At 53.2% G+C, this 18316-nt stretch overlaps 3 protein-coding genes across 3 annotated transcripts in view; all 3 read left to right on the plus strand.

Moving 5' to 3' along the window:
• The first annotated feature begins 114 nt into the window (after positions 1-114).
• LOC116943778 (dynein axonemal heavy chain 9-like) lies at positions 115-967 on the plus strand. Its single transcript, XM_032956985.2, has 2 exons — positions 115-127; positions 236-967. Exons 1-2 carry the CDS (start codon positions 115-117, stop codon positions 469-471), a joined length of 249 nt encoding a protein of 82 aa, XP_032812876.1. The 3' UTR covers positions 472-967.
• On the plus strand, positions 488-15616 carry LOC142925128 (dynein axonemal heavy chain 11-like). Its single transcript, XM_076068040.1, has 11 exons — positions 488-505; positions 910-1170; positions 2251-2418; positions 5053-5169; positions 5691-5828; positions 7618-7742; positions 12653-12848; positions 13634-13741; positions 14585-14737; positions 15136-15390; positions 15593-15616. The coding sequence occupies exons 1-11, from the start codon at positions 488-490 to the stop codon at positions 15614-15616; spliced, it is 1563 nt and encodes a 520-aa protein (XP_075924155.1).
• A 615-nt stretch (positions 15617-16231) lies between these two features.
• Positions 16232-18316, plus strand: part of LOC116943811 (dynein axonemal heavy chain 11-like) — a 98757-nt gene continuing 96672 nt past the window's right edge. Inside the window, exon 1 of the mRNA XM_032957033.2 lies at positions 16232-17037. Within this exon, the coding sequence (XP_032812924.2) occupies positions 16558-17037 (480 nt within the window). The 5' untranslated portion in view covers positions 16232-16557. The remainder of the gene's footprint in view (positions 17038-18316) is intronic.

Below are 18316 nucleotides of genomic sequence, written 5' to 3' on the forward strand. Positions count from 1 at the left end.
GGCAAGTGTGTTGATTAGGGGGGCCGCAGGCAAGTGTTTTGATTAGGGGGGCCACGGGCAAGTGTATTGATTAGGGGGGCCACGGGCAAGTGTGTTGATTAGGGGGACCGCTCCATGCCCACCCCCTGTGTGTCTCCATGTCCTCCCCCGGCCCCCCACCCACGTCTCTCCCCTGCCGCTCTCACCACGCCCCTTTCCGTCTGGCCGCTCGTTTCCGTGCCCACCGCGACCGCAGGCCTGGAGGAGGCCCGCGACGTGTCGCTCCACCTGCGCCCGCTGGCGCGCCACCTGGACGCGCTGGAGCGGGCCGAGCTGCCGGCGGCGGCGCCGCTGCTGGCGCCGCTGCTGCGCACGGTGACGCTCGCGTGGAGCCGCTCGGAGCGCTACGGCCGGCCCGAGCGCATAGTGGTGCTCCTGCAGGAGATCGCCAACCTCCTCATCCAGCAGGCAGGTCCCCGCCGGGGGCGATGACGGCGTCAACGTCGCAATGTCGCAACGTCACAAAGTCACAACGTTGCAACGTCACGTCACAATGTCACAATGTCACGACGTCACAACTATGCAACGTCACAACTATGCAACGTAGCGACGTCGCTACGTCGCAATATCACAACGTTGCAACGTCACAAAGTCACAATGTTGCAACATCACAAAGTTAAAACGTTGCAACGTCACGTCACAACGTCACAAAGCCGGTGCGGCGTGCGCCATTGTGTGTCTCTCTCTTTCTCTCACCATCTCTCTTACCATCTCTTTGTCTCTGTCTTTTGCCACGTCTCTCTAGCCATGTCTCCCTGTAGCTCTCAATAAATGTCTCCAACACGTCTCTCTCTCACCCTCTCCTCTCTCTCCCCTCTCTTCACCTCCCTCTCTCTCCATACACCGCGGGGGTGATGACCCTCCCCCCAGGCCGCGCTGCACCTCTCCGCCGACGGCCTCTTCACGGGCGAGGTGGAGGAGGGCCTGGAGCGCGTGAAGCTTGCCGCTGCCCTCCTGCTCGAGTTCCGCGACGAGTTCTCGCGCTGCCGCGACTCCCTCGCAAACCCCCCGTCGACCCCGGGGGCAACGGGGGGCGGGCGGCCCACCAGGCCCGCCAGGCCCTGGGACTTCCCATCGCAGCTTGCCTTCACTCGCCTCGACCTAAGCCTGCAGCGCCTGCGGCAGATCCAGGTTGGGGATGCGCTGCTCGTTGGAAGTGCGAGTGCTCGACCGCGAAATGACGGACGGGTCACCGGCATAACAATAACAACAGCAGCAGCAAATGGCCGTCAAAACAAAGACGGTCACCTCATCGCGCGCTTTCAGATTCTCTTCTGCGGCCGTTTGGAACGCTCTTTCCTTCCGATATTCTTCCTTCGGAAGCCACTGGAGCTATGCACTTTAAAATCATCTAGGTTGCAAATTCATTTCTTTAGAACTGCTTTTTGTCTTTAGTTTGTTGTCCTTTCCCCGCACCTCTAATTAGCACGGTTGTCTACGTATAGTGTGAAAGCAGTTCAACAAACATGCATACAAATGTTGAACGTAACCTTCTCAGATGCGTTCCATTCCTTGGCTGCCACTCCGTTATCGTCCTCGACCATTGCCTTTCCTTGTGGCGAGCGGGACATCACTTCGACTCATCGTGTGTGTGTGTGTGTTGTTGTTGTTGTTTTTCTATCAGGGCTCCACAGTGTATCGTGTAGCCTGAAACTCTTCATCACTCCATCTCTCAAAATTACCTCTCTAATCTCTCCAGGATGAAGAACGAGGGCCATTGCCTGATACGTGGCCAACCGTGGCACGTTTGGCCACATATGGCGCGAAAGAAGTTAAACATACACGTACAACAATGTTGGTGGGGGGGGATGGGGAGGGGTGACAGGGCCCAGCGGTAGCGCGTTCGCCGCTTGTTGAGAAGGTTCGCGGTTTGGGATCTGTCGGGCCGCCCTGGTTATTCCTGGGCGTGTGTTATATTCACCGGACAAATACTACGCGCCGTCTGCTCCACAGTGGACGTTAAAGATTTCCCGTGAGGTTGTTCAAAACGAGGAGGAGTAAGCCATCGTTTACCGACATTGTCCAAATTTGGCAAAAAATGGTGTAAATTAGTAGCAGCTGCTGCTGTTGTCGCTATTGCTGCTGTATCTTCAGATTCTGCTGCTGCTGCTGATGTCGATGCTTCCACTAATAATTATATTGTTACTGCTTCTGCTGCTGCTCTTGCTTCCACTACTAAGTTTACTATCACTGCTGCTGCTGCTGCTGCAGGATGTTTTCCAGACGGCCCTGGAGTTCTCTCGCCTGGAGCGCCTGGAGTTTGGCGGGGTCAAGGGCCGAGCCCTGAGCGAGCAGGCCTCGGGCCTGGGCCAGGAGTTCCTGGAGAGATGGAAGGTGTTCCAGGAGAGCAGCTACGATGCCCTCGACTGCGAGGACAAGGTACGTGATGGACACAAGCGACGACGGGGAGGGTTCAACTCCATCGATTGTCACCAGGTGTGGCCCACTGAGGAGCTATGTAGCTCTTTTTCATAAGCGAGCTAGCCATCACAAGTGATAGCTCTCCACGAAGTGGCTTATCAAACACGTGGAAATGTATAGCAGCCAAATAATCTAAATGCGCGTTGAATCTAAATGTAGAGGGAAAAACAGAGGACCTCGAGAAAAATCCACATGATCATGGGGAGAACATGCAAACTCCAAATATACAGCAGGTGTCAGCGTCATGATCAAACCCATGAGATCCTGTATACCAGGAGAGGTAGTTAACATCTCGCCACCGTGTCGCCCAAGCGGCCATGCACAATCCACTGCTGGATGAAGCCCTCCGCAAAGCCGCCGCCGTCACTATCATCCTGCGATCTCTAATGCCCAAACCCATGTCGAAATAAGACCTTTTGTTTAAATATGAATCTCGTTTTAAAAATAATAATTAAGGAATGGATTTAAACAGTTATGGCCAATCTACTGTCCTATGTCAATACACAGCTGCAAAAAAGGCATTCCTACTCGGTGTTGGTCATGAGGGGTTTTTTACCATACTTCACCACACTGGATCAGTGTGCATTTGTGAAGCGGAGGGCTAGACGATTCGTGCAACATTTCAATTCTACCACCAGCTGTTGCTCTGTATCAACATTGGTTGCACAAAGAAGAGTAGGAGGAGGGGGAGGAGAAGGTGGAGGATGAGGGGGAGCAGGAGGAGGAGAAGGTGGGAGGGAGGGGGGAGGAGGGGGCACGCACGAGGCGTGCGGGCACAGCCAACAAGTCGCCGTCGCTTTAAGAGTTTTAGTTTTGTGGAAAATTCGACGGATCGATCGACATCATGGCCAATGAATGCAGATAGCTCTCGGGCCGCGTGAACTTGAATTTCTAATTTATTTTCAGACCCCCCCCCTCCCACCGGGCTCGTTCTAACGAATGTGGCAATAAAGCCCCCGACTTAAATGCGACATTTAATCTGAAGTGTAAAACATTTTTCATCGGGAGTGTAGTATGAAACGCATTTGAATGAAATTTCACTAAATTCCTCCGGTCATTGCTTCGCGAACTTAACTCTAAGCCACCGCCAACCCTTGGCACAAATCATTTTCGTGTGGGTAGGTCAGAGAAGGAATTAAAAAAAACATAATCCTAAACCGAGCCCTAAATCTTTTCTCTCTTACCTCCACTCCAGGCACGATTGTTATTTTTGCAATCATCTTTGCTCTGCATACCCACCATGCATTGCAGGATGGTGGCACAATGTTTGTGAACTGTTCATTTGTATCCAAGTTGCGCTCTCGGCGTCATGTCACGAGACAAATACATTTTTTTCCGATCTCTAGCACAGGAGAGGGTGGCATTTTGAGAGAACGGCACATGGGAGGAGGATATAGAAGAGCTACCTCTGAGATCTCTTTAAGTAACCTCTGCTCCACACAGCAGAGGGCAGCATTTTCCCACCCGCTCTGCCATGTGAGAGCAATGTTTCTCACGTGATGGTCTAACCGACGCTTTTAGTTCTCAGAGTTGGAATCTAGTCAAATTAGGTGCATAACCCAATACAATGGGTTATTTTAGTGTGATGTACGTGAACACAACCATATGAGTCTATGGATCCCTGTTCAGTATGCATGTTGAACTTCTTTTGCACCGTACATAGCTAACCATGCTGATCGGAAGTGTGAGTGTAATGCCTCAGTGTCTCAGTACGGCTCCCTGTGTGAGCCTAACAATCTCGACGTGGGATCTCGATGCGAGATCTTGGTTACCCGGCCGACAGTATCCACTCGCTGTGCTTGAGAACCCGGCTTTAACCGCAGGCAGCGGCTGAACCCCGGATTTGAGCCCGGAGATCTCGGCCCTTCGCCGGCTCAGCAATTTGACCTCCGACCTCCGAGACCACCGAGCCGACCCCCGACCTCCGACCTCGTAGCCCTCCAATTGGCGCCGTCGCTTGCGGGTGACGCGCCACGGACTTCGGCGACTGCGAACTCTCCCGGCGCACAAACGCCACTCCCACAGCAAACACGCACAGCCAGCCAGCCGACCGAGCCACCAACGCACGCCGACCGAGGAGAGGAGACGATGAAAAAAAAATCACCGTTGGCATCTCGCCAAATATCCCGGCAGGCGGACGTGCCGCTTGCTTTGATGATGGGCGCGCACACCGTACCTGTTGCGCGGAGAGCGCAGACCCCCCCACGTCTGGGGGAAGAGAACCACGGTGCTTGGGCAAGCTTGTTTACCCCGCGGCTATGTGTACGCGTGGTTGCGTTTGCGTTACTCCCGAGAGAGGCGACGCTGTGGAGTGTTTTATGTTGCGTTTTAATCTTTGGCTGCTCTCGTTCCGCTTGAGCGTGCACCGTGATTGGTCAGAGTCCTCGCCCCCTGAGGTTCGTCGTTCAATTTGGGCTTTAAGTCGTTCTGAGCTGCGGAAATCAGAGGGCACGCTCGGCCAATCCGGCCAAACGACCAACACACCGCGAGAGAGAGAGCTTGAAAATTCCTAGATTCAGGGCTCCATCCTGCCCACCCAACCCAACGTCCTGCTCACCTCCCCCTCTCCCCTACTCCACGTGTGCACCGCAGGCTTTTGTGAGAGACTACAAGGACTTCAAGCGCCGAGTGTTGGATTTCGACCGCCGACTTGGTTCCATCCTCTGCCAGGCCTTCCAGGACTGCTCTGGGCTTGAGTCGGCCTTCAAGGTGCCATTCCCAGCATCCCACCCTCCAACCCACCCACCCCCCCCCCCCCCCAGTCGTTTGACTGTCTTATCTCCTTCACCTTAAATGCCGGAGGTCGTGGGTTCGATCCCAAGCCCAACGCCTGCTGTATATTTGGAGTTTGCGTGTTCTCCCTGTGATCGCGTGGATTTTTCTGTGAGTTCTACTTTTTTCCTTTGCACATTAAGAATGAACACGCGTTCAGAGTATTTGGCTAATATGAATGTCCCCATAATAAGCCATTCGAGCTGTAATTTGTGGCCAGATCCCTTCTGAAAAAAAGCTGCATAGCCCAGTGGGCCTTAAATGGTAAAATAAAAAATAGTAATAAAATAAAATCATTACGATTCAAAGTCCGTTCCGAGCGAAAGTGTCCATGCTTGCACTGGCAACGAGTTCTCACTCACCTTTCCGCTGGCGGCCCTGAGCCCCGGCGGTCGGAAATTCTACATTTCCATGGCAGGGGGTTGGTCACATGGGGGATTTCCCCCCCCCCCCATCAGCTTGTGGCCATCGCGGCTGGCTTCCTGGAGAGACCGGCGGTCGGTGAGATCTTCGCTGCCAACTTCACAACGCTGATCGCCATGTTCGACCAGGAGCTCGAGGCCAGCAAACAGATCTACGATCACCATGTGGCGCTGGTGAGTCACCCAGCTGTTAGCGCGCTCACCGCTCGTTTTGCCGAGGTGCGCGGTTCGAATCCGGTGGCTGCGCGGGTTATTGCCGTTGGGATCAATAACCAGAATGCACACGTACAATGTTGAACTTCTTTCACACCTACGTGTACGCATACACTCAGTGCTTTTTTTACTACAACGTGATTCTTCCACTCTCTGCACAATGTGGAACGCGCGCCTTTATAACGCAGAATGCGCGCCGTTATAATGCAGAACGCGCGCCGTTATAACATGGAAATCGCGCTGTCATAACGCGGTTTCGTGTGCGGTTGATGACGAACTACTTTCTTGAGCTGCCTGGCTGAGCGGTAAGGTGATACAGTATGCAAAATTATACCGTAAAGCGGTGGCATACTCTCAGTTATTTGTCACGCCATCTTACTGCGTGTGTACGTAGAAGTACGTCCTATCTCGCCAAATTTTATCGTTACATTATTTCATGGATAAATTATTTTCGCTTAACGCCTCAAACGAGGCCTAACTGTGCCACTACCACACGCCATCTGCTTCACTCACAGTGGACGATAAAAGATCCCCGTGGCGTTCATTCGCGAGATGAGGCCGTCGCGTGCCTCCGCCAGCGTCTGATTTTGGCAAATTCAAAAGTTATTCCGCCGATTACTCGGAAGGATCTACACACACACAGCCTCGGCAATCATCGCCCCCTACTGGCAGACTTGATTTCCCCCCTTTGTCACTCTTGCAAATGAGATGTAAACCCCGGGGGGTCTTTTAAGTTCTTAACTGGGTTAATGCAATAAAAACTCGAAACTTGAAACTTGCCACCTGTCCAGTAATTTGGCACCTGGGGTGGCAGGAATCGATGTTGGACCAAGCCCTCGGTGGTATTGCACTGAACGGTGTTAATGTTTGCTGCACAGCTTGGATACACCTCGGTGTTTGATAATAATTTGGCATGTCTTGAGAAACCCCCTAGAGGCATGGCGTTATCATCATCATCATCTCTATTTAAAACTATAAACAATTTTTAGTTTGCCAGGTAAGGCCCAGTAACCTATATAGCTATTTTTCATAAGCGACCTGGCCACAAATGATAGCTCAACGAAGTGGCTTATCACGTGAAAAGTTATAGCGGCCAAATACTCTCAACGCATGCAAACTCCAAATATACAGCAGGAGTCAGGGTCTGGATCGAACCCACAACCTCCTGTATACCGAGCGAGGGAGTTGACATCTCGCTACCGCTGCGCTCCTCCCATCCAGTAAATGAGATGCCCTGTGCCAGTCTCACCAAGTAGGGGGGGGACCCCCTGGTGGCAGCTGTCTCTGTGCGACATCAGGCGAACGGTGCACCGCACAGCGATCGGGCATTTGTCTGTGAGGATTGGCCGATGTTGCTACGCAGATTCCAAATTAACCTGCGAGCAAATTTATTGAACTTTACGTGAATGACTCCATCAAGCAGTCCTCGCTCTCCTCTCCATAGCGAGTGGACCAAACGGAGATCGTTATTCAATTTGTGAAACTTCCACACTTCAGGGTGTAATGTAGCCTAGCGTAAAAAGTTTGCTTTTTCAAGCTCTTCAACCAATTGATCTCCGTGATGTCTGCGGCCGCTCTTGCTTCCATTCCTGAAGACGCTCCCCAGCGTTGTGGAGTGAAACGTCGGACATCGTGCCAAACATCACTCGGCACAACTCGAAAACCACCCGGAGAGCTCCACAGCACAGCTGCAAAAAAATTTCTGCCGCAGTGGTGAGACTTTTATTGCTCTTTTTTTGTCCTTCCTCAGCTCAAGAAAGGACGAGGCCTCGTCAACAAGAACATGCCCGTGACTGCCGGGAGCTTGACGTGGGCCAAGCAGCTCGGCGAGAGGCTGCACAAACACAAGAGGCAGTTTCGCTTCATCAGCCACCCGTGAGTACACCTTGAGAGACACAAAAACTTGGGAGCCTCAAACTGCCCAAATTTCGTTTGAGGCACAACTGGAACACGCATGGTGAGCTGCTGGGCAGCCCGTCCCTCCCTCTGTCAGCCCTGCCCACTTTCACTTAACCACGCCCATTCCACCACTAGCCCCACCTGCACAGGGAGGGGCCTATTTCAATTTTTCAGATGTTGGCCCCCACCCACTGCTCATGTAACCCCACCCACTACTCATAGGCCCCACCTACTACTCATAGGCCCCACCTACTACTCATAGGCCCCGCCCACTACTCATAGGCCCCACCCACTGGTCGGGTAGCTCCACCCACTTTTCTTATAGCCCCCACCCACTTCTCAGGTATCCTCACCCTTTGCCTGTGTCATGAACGTGGAACAAAATCCCAATTTTTGTCACGGTTTGGGAAAGATGTTTTGAAACCACCTCTCAAGTTGAGATGTTGCTCGCTGTGTGGTCATGAGTGGCGGGTGTGAGATTGGTCAACCTGATGTCTCAAAAGGGATACAATTACAGGAGTCCCTCAAGTTAATGTTTTTAATCCGTTCCGCGAAAAATACTGTTCACTGAAATATTTGTTAATCGAATATTGGAATTACATGTTGTAAATCAAAATCACCGAGTCTGCCAGAGAGCTGTTTCCATTGCCAAAACAGAAAACGTAATGTTAACAAAGCAAGTCGAGGTCTAAATGCTCATAAATGGACGTAGCTGATTGGTTGAGAGGAATGCTCTGCCCCACTTATGAGCGATCGGATTGGCTGAAATTAGTGCCCGCGTGCATGACGTAAACGTACCATTAGTCAATATGTAAATGTGAGTCGAAACCACGGGGTGTTCTGTCGGAGGCGAAACGTTAACCGAAAAAAACGTTAACCAAAGCCATTGTTATCCGAGGGACTACTGTATTTTTGTGTGTATGTTGAACTTATTTCGTACCATATGTAGCCAACCATGCTAAACCGTTGGCTGTGCACGGTACGAGACTTCTCCCATCGGCATCGTCATTATACGGTGAGCAGAAGGAGAAAAGCAGTCGTTTTGGGAAATGACTCCAAATTCGTCAAAACAACAATTCTTCCACTGCTTGCAATAAACATTATCCATAATAGAGGTTTTTGTGGGTTAGATCGCGTAAATATAAATTTGCCGTTAAACCTGCCACTGCTCGACACGGCAAATTAGTAAGGTATGCCATGTAAACAAAACATGGCCAATTCGTTACTAGGACAGCACACCGGTGTGTTTGAGAGTAAGGCTACAACATTTACACAACATTCCACTTATTTTCCACACTCACTGTTTTTCTTTTCCTCCAAGCGCGGTATCCCGAGTTGAGCCTCAAGCTTTCTCCACGAAAAAGAAGTTCAGCTGTGAAGCTCTTTCTCCAAAGATGTCAAGTAGGGGCGGGTCAGCAGGTTGCAAATAGTCCAATTAGTTGCTGGGTTCCGTTGAGATGAAGGTGATCATACTTAAATTTTTTCCACGAACATTGTTATACTGTGCTATCCAACACATGTTTGGGTATCCGCTTTACCAAGCCGCACCGATCCAGCGTGGTGAAGCATGGTAAACAACAACCTCTCATGAGTAGGGAGGCCTTTTTTTGCAGCTGTGTATCCGCATAGGACAGAAAATGGACTACAATTGTTTTCATCCGTTCCTTATTTTATTTTATTTCAAACCATATTTCTATTTAAACGCAACGTCTTATTTCGACAGGGGGGGCGATAGAAACGTGAAGTCGATAAGACCGCGGGATGATGACACAGTGGCTTGTGGAGGACTTCTTCCAGCAGTAGGTTGATCATGGCTGATGACGATGATGAAGACAATGATGGAAATGTTGCTATCGTTTGTGCACGTGCAGAATAACTATAAACTAAACTTTTTTTACTTTTCAGGTAAGGCCCACTGAGCTATATAGCTCTTTTTCATAAGCGACATGGCCACAAATGATAGGTCAATGGAGTGGCCTATCACGTGGACATTTATTGCAGCGAAATATTCTGAACGCACGTTGATTTTAAATGTGAATGGAAAATCCGGAGGACCCGGAGAAAAATAAACGTGACCACGTGGGGAGAGAGACATGCAAACTCCAAATATACAACAGGCGTCAGGGTCGGGATCGAACCCACGAACACGAACCTCGTGTCTACCAGGTGAGGTAGTTCACATCTCGCCATGTGGAAGGAGGGGGGGGGGTAAATCACCAAAAATCTCCGGACAAAATTCCAACAGAACAAACGACGCCGGAATCTCGTGGAAGTGGCGACTTCCTCGCTGTCCCTGCAACGCTGCGAGGATCGGAGCTGATCGAAAGGAACCCACGTGATCGTTTTTTCTTTCACCAACCGCACCGTGAAATTAAAATTTCAAACTGAATGCGCATTATCATTTAATTTGAAAAGGTACCATTATGCCATCAATAATATAAAAAAGACTGACCATGATTGTATCACCCTGACACGAGACATTGACCCGCCTGCCATTCCCTCGTTACCCCCTTTTCTCCCAAAGTGCGCGCTAAAAAAAAAAAATACTCCACGCTTTTCCCCTCCCGAGATCGTTGAACCTCACGTCTTTTGACCTACATTTCCAGCGGAATTACAGGATTATGATTGTTATTAAACGTTTTCAAATGTAGCTAGTCACTCTTTCCACTCAACCCCAGCCCCCCCTGACTCAACGTTTTCTTTTTCTTTTCCCGTGCGCACTTAAGAGATGGAAATTATCTCGCGAACAATTGGCAAATTGGAAAGGAAAAGAAAAGTTGGGGCAGCCGCTACTTTGCCTAAGTAATGCGCGCCCCCACGGGTCTCGCTCAAGGGCACGGTGCCTTTAGAAGTGTGGCTCGCAGCTAGCGGAAAGGGAATGTCGTGCCGGGATCGGATTTGAAAAATGCCGTGGGTTCTGTCGAATTGCCCGTGAAAGGCTTTTGTATCATAGCCGTTTTTTTTTTGCTGTTTTAAACGGTGACTGTGGCGACGACGATGACGACGATGACGACGATTTCTTTTTTTTCACGCGGGCCTCCACCACCAATATTGTGAGTCGCAGCTGATGTGTTGGGTCAAATCGCCGCGCGGAGCAAAGCGTGTCGCCCATTGTGTGTCGGACGAGGCCGGAGGACGTTATTACGCATTCCGGCATTTGCGCGACGACGCTGGCTGTGACATAGAACTTGATGTTGTTGGGTTTTTTTAAAGCGCATGGATTGCTCTCCACAAAGTGGCACGTTTGTTGACATGACAAACTTTATCCATTTGGCTGTGTCGGTTGGAGGAGGGTGGACGACACACGTTCGAATTTTAATCGATGTATTGCATGTGAAGTTCCGACCCAGAGAACAATTATGGGTGGAGGTGGTGATGATGATGGGCAGTGATATTTGTGACAGGGATGATGATGATGATGGGGCAGGCAGTGATGGTTGTGAAGGGATGATGATGATGATGGAGCAGGTAGTGATGGTTGTGAAGGAATGATGACGATGGTGATGATGATGATGGGGCAGGCAGTGATGGTGGTGACAGGGATGATTATGATGGGGCAGGCAGTGATGATTGTGAAAGGGATGGTGATAATGATGGGGCAGGCAGTGATGGTTGTGAAGGATGGTGATGATGATGGGGCAGTGATGGTTGTGACAGGGATAATGATGATGGTGATTATGATGATGGGGCAGGCAGTGATGGTTATGACAGGGATGGTGATGATGATGGGGCAGGCAGTGATTGTTGTGAAGGGATGATGATGATGGGGCAGGCAGTGATGGTAGTGACAGAGATGGTGATGATGGGGCAGGCAGTGATGGTTATGACAGGGATGGTGATGATAATGGTGATGATGATGATGATGGGGCAGGCAGTGATGGTTATGACAGGGATGATGATGATGATAGGGCAGGCAGTGATTGTTGTGAAGGGATGATGATGATGGGGCAGGCAGTGATGGTTGTGACAGGGATGGTGATGATGGAGCATGCAGTGATGGTTGTGAAGGGATTATTATGATGATGATGGGGCAGGCAGTGATGGTTATGACAGGGATGGTGATGATAATGGTGATGATGGGGCAGGCAGTGATGGTTGTGAAAGGATGATGATGATAATGATGGGGCAGGCAGTGATGGTGGTGACAGGGATGATGATGATGATGATGGGGCAGGCAGTGATGGTGGTGACAGGGATGATGATGATGGTGATGATGATGGGGCAGGCAGTGATGGTTGTGACAGGAATGGTGATGATGATGGTGATGAAGATGATGGGGCAGGCAGTGATGGTTGTGAAGGGATTATGATGATGATATGAGATCTTTTAATTTTAGACACAAAGCCGAGCCCGTACATCAAAACTCACCTTAAAGAGACCTTGGGATGTTTGTCGGAGGAAAGCAGAGAACCTGGAGACCACCCACCATGCGTACGAGGGAGGGGGGGAGAATGTTCATACTGTAGCTCCGCACAGATAGATTCAAAATATACCGTTGTGCTGCCATCTCCCTCATTCTGGGTGGATTGGATGTGGATAACAACGATGATGATGGTGAGGGGAATAACGACAACCCTGACGATGATGATGATGATCATGACAACAGTAATAACAGCTGTGATGATAATGATGATGGCGGCAATAATAACGATGGCAATAACGACACTGCTGACGACGTTCAATGGTAATGCTGATGAGGACAATTGCAATGACGATCGGCGACGCCAGTGATGATGATGATGATGACGACGACGATGGCCACGATGGTAACAATGACAACGATGACGGTAAGAGAGTCGACGATGACGATGGTGGTCAGGACGACGACGATGACGACGGCGACGGCTTGGCAACAGCGGCCTGCGCGCGCTGCGCCACCACGGCAGGTCGATGGAGGGCGAGGAGGCGCGCGTCGCGTTCGACAAGTACGAGGAGATGGTGGCCCTGCTGGCACGCCACGAGGACGACGCCTTCGCCCAGTGGGAACGCGGCGTCGACGAGGTGTGCCGCTTCAGCCTGGACCGCCCGCTGCTCCTCCGTCTCCACGGCGACGGCAGCCTCGGGGTCAACTTTAGCTCCCAGGTGAACCCTCCCGGCCTCGCCCTCCGATAGCCAACAATGGAGTTAACCGCGGCGCGGTGGCTCGGAGATGTTAACAACCACGCATGGTATACGGGAGGTCGTGTGTGTTCTCCCCCGTGGTCACGTGGATTTTTCTCCGGGTCCTTCGGTTTTTCCCTCCACATTTATAATCAACATCAAGCGTTTAGAATGTTTTGTCTACTACGATGAATTTCCACGTGATAAGCCACTTCGTTTAGGCTACTATTTATGGCCAGGTCGCTTCTAAAAAAGAGCTACACAGCTCTGTGGTGCTTACCTGGTGGAAAAAAAAAAGTTCAGTTTAGTAATGTGATTCCTGATCAACTTGTCTGATGATGCTGGATGTAACCGAACGGGCGTGTGGATCGCTCTCCCAATTGCTCATTTCGCTGGCGTGGTGGCGCTGCTGCTGGGGGCGGTAATAACTTGGCCACGTTTGTTCATCGCGCGACACCTTCACTAATTGGCTGCAGCGCCATTGCCGGGTGGAGCGGGGCGCACGACACGGAGATCTGACCCCCGGAGCGATCGTTTACGGATCTTGATGTCGGTCGCGGAAGCCTCGAGGCGTTCAATCAGTCGAGCGCACCCGGCGTCGGCGCTGCCGTTCTCATCTTGACGCGCGAGGCCATCGCCGCGATAGGCTTATCGCCGTGCCTCCCGACGAGCGCGATTGGCTCCGTGCGGTCCGAGAGAGGTTCAGCGGACACACTTGCGCACGTGCGGTTGCATTCCAAGCGTCTGCTGCTCTGCTGCCGTCCCAGCTGTCCGCCGTGCTGCGCGAGGTCAAGTACTTGCAGCAGCTGGAGCTGCGCGGAGCGATCCCCGCCGCGGCGCTCGCCATCTTCCACAAGCGGGGCGCCATCAACCAGGTGTGTCCCTCTCTCTCGTCTCTCTCCTCTCTCTCGCCACCGCCGTCGTCACGGCCGTGCCGTTGCGAGCAGTGACGACGACGACACGATGCACCGCGCGTTGCCCGCAGGGGTCAGCGGTGGCGCTGTCATTACGATCGAAATCGGACAGCCGACAGAAATCGCCGATCGGCCGTATATTTGTATATATGGAAAAAAAATCGGCGTTGGTGTTTGCCCGTACGATGTGAGCACGGACATCGGAATGCCATTGCGTTTGCCCGGAGGGGAGAGGCAGCCGGAGACGCAATCCCCACTGAGAAATGTTGCCCAATGGGACGATTTTTGCCATGCGGCGAATTTTATTCCACAAAAGGGTTGGCAAATGCGAGGGGTGTCAAAGTATTTCTCACTCTCATTGTCGTTACCGTGTGGGAGATATGCCAGCGGTCTCCATTAACACCATTCTCTCACGTCGTCACCGCTACATCCCTCCTCCTCCTTCTCGCCTACGCCTCCTCTCCTTCCCTGCTTGCCCTTCTCCATCTTCCATCTTCTTCCATTTCCCTCCTCCCTCATCCTCCTTCATCTCCCTCCCTCCTCCTACTCTCCTCCCCCCTCATTCTCCTCCTCTCCTCCCCCTCATTCTCCTCCTCTCTTTCCCTCCTTGCCCTTCTCCCTCTTCCCTCCTCTTCCTCCTCCTCCTACTCCTCTTCCCTCCTCCCTCCTCATCCCCTTCTCTCCTCCGCCTCCCCCTCCTCCTCCTCTCTTTCCCTCCTTGCCCTTCTCCCTCTTCCTCCTCTTCCCTTTGCCCTCCTACTCCCCCCCCCCTCCTCCTCGTCGTCGTCGTGTTCGACGGCGCAGTTTGTGAGCAGCCTGGAGCTGGTGGCCGAGGGCTACAACCGCGTGCAGCGCTCCATGCTGGAGGTGGAGTTCCCGCTGGTCGAGGCGCAGCTGGCGCGCATCGACGGCAAGTTGGGCCCGGCGCTCGCCACCGTCACCTGGCAGCAGTGCGAGGTGCGTGGCGGGGCGGGGGGCATGATGACGGCGATGATGATAATAATGATCATGATGATGACGATGTATGTATGTTGAACTTCGTTTGCACCGTCCATAATCAACCGTGCTAATCGGAAGTGCGACAACAATGATAAGCACTGAATCAAGCACAATGTCGACGACGATAGCGAGTCTCGTGTCGCCGTGACGTGGGACCGTCGACAAAGGGCTCAAAAACACAGAGACGAAACGAGGAGTGCACGCTCGGCCAGAAGAAGAGCCTAACCCCAGCGCGAGACCTCCTCCGGGAGCTTTCACGCCATCGCCGCAGACTCGCCGCAGACGTGCCGCCCTTCGCTGGCCCTGACCCCAACCCCGTGACCCCCCACCCCCCCGACCCACCGACCCCGACGCAGAGCGAGGGCAGCTGGGCGTACGTGCGCGACCTCTGCGAGCTCGTGGGCGACCTCGACTCGCGCCTGCAGCGCTCCAAGGCGAACGTGGAGCGCATCCAGGCGCTGGCGCGCTCCTGGGCCGACGCGCCACTGCACGGCCGGCGCGACGGCCGCGGCGACTCCCCGCCGCTCCTCCTGGACGGCCGCGAGGAGCGGCTCGCCAAGCGGCACCGCGCCATCCGCGACGACGCCGACGCCATCCACCGCCTCGTGCAGGTGCGGCCACGGTGGGGCCGGGTGGGGCGGGGGTGGGTTGCGGTGTGCCTTGCCACCGGATAAGGTGGTGGAAAGAACCTAGAGAGGGATAGGGAGAAGGGGATGGCGGATGCAGTGGTGTGCTGTGCTGCTGGGTAAGGTGGTGGGTAGTGCCTAGACGGATAGGGAGAGGGGTATGGTGGATGTGGTGTGCTGTGCTCAGGTATGTGGCGGCTCGTATCTATAGCCATAGGGAGATGAATACCGGATGCGGTGTGCACGGTTTCGTAAATCGTTTCCAGGTCGTAGGTAGAATGGAGTAGGTGGCGAGTGAATAGTAGCCGAGGCCGGATGGGAACACGGGATGCAGTGTGCCGGGTGAAGACCCAGACGGGCCAGGCTGGCATCGTAAGCCATGGGTGCGGTGCAGGGCGGGCGGTGAAGGGATTGAGATGTCCTCTGCTGAAGACGACGGGAGGTTGGGGGGGGTGTGATTGTCATCTTAAATTGTGATGACTGTAAAATTGCGTGATAATCATTGCCATCGTCGTCGTGAGCGTCATCATCAGCAGGGTGAGCATCGTCGTTATCATCGGCAGTAGAAGCTATGGTCATCACTGTAATCTTCATCTTGGCTATTAGCAGAGTGACCAGGATCGTCACCATAAGGACCACCACCTCCAACACCGCCACCACCATTATATCGCTTTCGTGATTGCCGCTTCATCATTCACACGATTGCAACCACCTTCACCATGATCGTCATCACCACCCTCGCCACCACCAAAGACAAAGATCCCCCATGTAGCCTTTAACAGACTGTTTAGGCAAGTGTTGTTAGCAAACACCTATGAAGGCCGGCACGGCACATAAGGGGGGTGGGCGGCCAGGACGACGCCCGGCCGCCTTTGTCTCCCCGGTGGCGATGTTTATACACCGCACCAGGTACTCATTTGAAGCTGAGTCGATCTAGGGGAGGCCCAGGACCGGTTCAGGTAATCGTCGCTAATGTTGGTGGCTGTGTGCGGGAATCGAACTCGGCTCGCCGGGTTCATAGCGCAGCGACGCTAACTGCTACGCCACCGCCCTCCCCACCAGCACTGCAACCTTCACCCCGCATGCACACACGCACATATATATGCACATACATATGCACGGACACACATATGCACGCATATGCACATATGAATGAACGTACATACGCATGCACGTACTTGCATACATACGCACGCACGTACATACATATGCACGCAAGCGCACACATACGCACGCACGCAAGCACATACGCAAGTACGCGCGTTGTCATCCGGCTCCACGCAGGAGAACCGCTCGCTGCTGCTGCTGGGCGAGGGGGAGGGGGAGGAGGGGCCGTGGCTCGCCTACCTCGAGTTCGTCGACGAGATCCTCCTCGACGGCTTCTTCTCGGCGGCGCTGCGCTCGCTGCACTTCCTGCGCCAGGGCACGGACGCGGCGCTGCGCCCGGCGCCGCTGCTGCAGGTGCAGCTGGAGCTGCGGGGCGGCCGCCCCCGCTTCTCGCCCTCGCTGGAGCCCGACGACGACGGCGGCGAGGGGCTCGTCGACGTCGTCGAGCAAATCCTGGACGACGTCTACGGCGTCTCCTCGCTGTGCCCCCGCGTCGCCACGCACCTCGGCATGCCACACTACCAGGTGGGAGGGCGGCGGGGGTGGTGGTGGTGGTGGTGATAAAGGGTGGTGACGGTGGTGGTGCTGGTGGAGACAGTGGTGGTGGTGGTGGTGACGGTGGTGGTGATAAGGGTGGTAATGGTGATTGTGGTAATAACGGTGGTTGAAGATGGTGGTGGTGGTGGTGGTGATGAAGCTTGTCAAAGTGCTCAAAGTGAGGGTAGTGGTGACAGTCGTGGTGGTGGTGGTGACGGTGATGGTTGTGATAAGGGTGGTGAAGGTGGTGGTAGTGGTGGTGATGGTGGCGGTGATAAGGGAGGTGAAGTTGGTGGTAACGGTGGTGGTGAGGGTGGTAATTGTGGTGGGTGGTGGCAGTGGTCATAAGCACACTGCCCAGGTATGGGAAACTCTCCACTCTCTCCACAACTGCCCCATCACCGATTGGGAGTTGTGGGGGTGTCCGATGGTACAAAATACCCAGGCAGGTGCTTAGTTTTGGTGGGGCTGATGGTAAGGCCCCACCTCTTAGTGGCACACTCCAGTTTCAGCAGCAGCGTCTCCAAATCCTCCTCTGAGTGAGCCGCAATTACCAGGTCATTGGCATACATAACGTGGTTGACCAATAGGGAGCCATCCCTTGACCGCACCTGGGCATCGATCAGCCTCCCATTGTATCTGTACCAAATGTAAATTCCTCCGGTACAGCTACTGAAGGCTTCACGTACTACGTGGTCGAAATAGATGTTAAATAATGTTGGAGCCAAAGGACATCCCTGTCGCACCCCAAGGTGAGCAGGGAATGGCTCCGACTCCTGGCCATGTAGTTTTACCCGGGCCCGCTCACCATCATGAAGGTCCTTAATGATCATGAGCAGTGGGTCAGGGACTCCGAAAGCACGAAGAATAACCCAGAGCCCAGGCCTACTGATGGTATCATAGGCCTTGACCAGGTCAATAAAGCAGAGATGTAGGTCTTGTTGGAATTCCCTACACCTCTGCTGTAGCAAATGGACAGAAAATATGGCATTTGTGCAGGACCGCCCTTTCCTGTAACCACTTTGGGGCTCCGCAAGCCTCTCGTCAGCGTGCCTGGCAAGGCGGTGTTGAATAATCCTTGCCAGGACCTTTCCCGGCACACTGAGGAGTGAGATGCCCCTGTAGTTGTTACAGTCTATGTGGTCTCCCTTCCTAAAGATGGGGACCACCAGGGCATCCTTCCAGTCCTGCGGAACCCGTCCAGTGGTCCAGACTTGTTATGATGTCATGTAGGGCAGTCTGTGCACAAACGCCACCATCCCTCAGC

Source organism: Petromyzon marinus, chromosome 19, assembly GCF_048934315.1.
Source record: "Petromyzon marinus isolate PM22_M1 ecotype Great Lakes invasive population chromosome 19, UKy_Petmar_22M1.pri1.0, whole genome shotgun sequence".
Taxonomy (NCBI): domain Eukaryota; kingdom Metazoa; phylum Chordata; class Hyperoartia; order Petromyzontiformes; family Petromyzontidae; genus Petromyzon; species Petromyzon marinus.

Excerpts from the sequence above, each read along its gene's own strand:
- LOC142925128 (XM_076068040.1), top strand. Across the intron at positions 5,829-7,617 it reads ACGATCACCATGTGGCGCTG|CTCAAGAAAGGACGAGGCCT; the intron begins GTGAGTCACCCA and ends GTCCTTCCTCAG. Across the intron at positions 15,391-15,592 it reads CCATCCACCGCCTCGTGCAG|GTATGTGGCGGCTCGTATCT; the intron begins GTGCGGCCACGG and ends TGCTGTGCTCAG.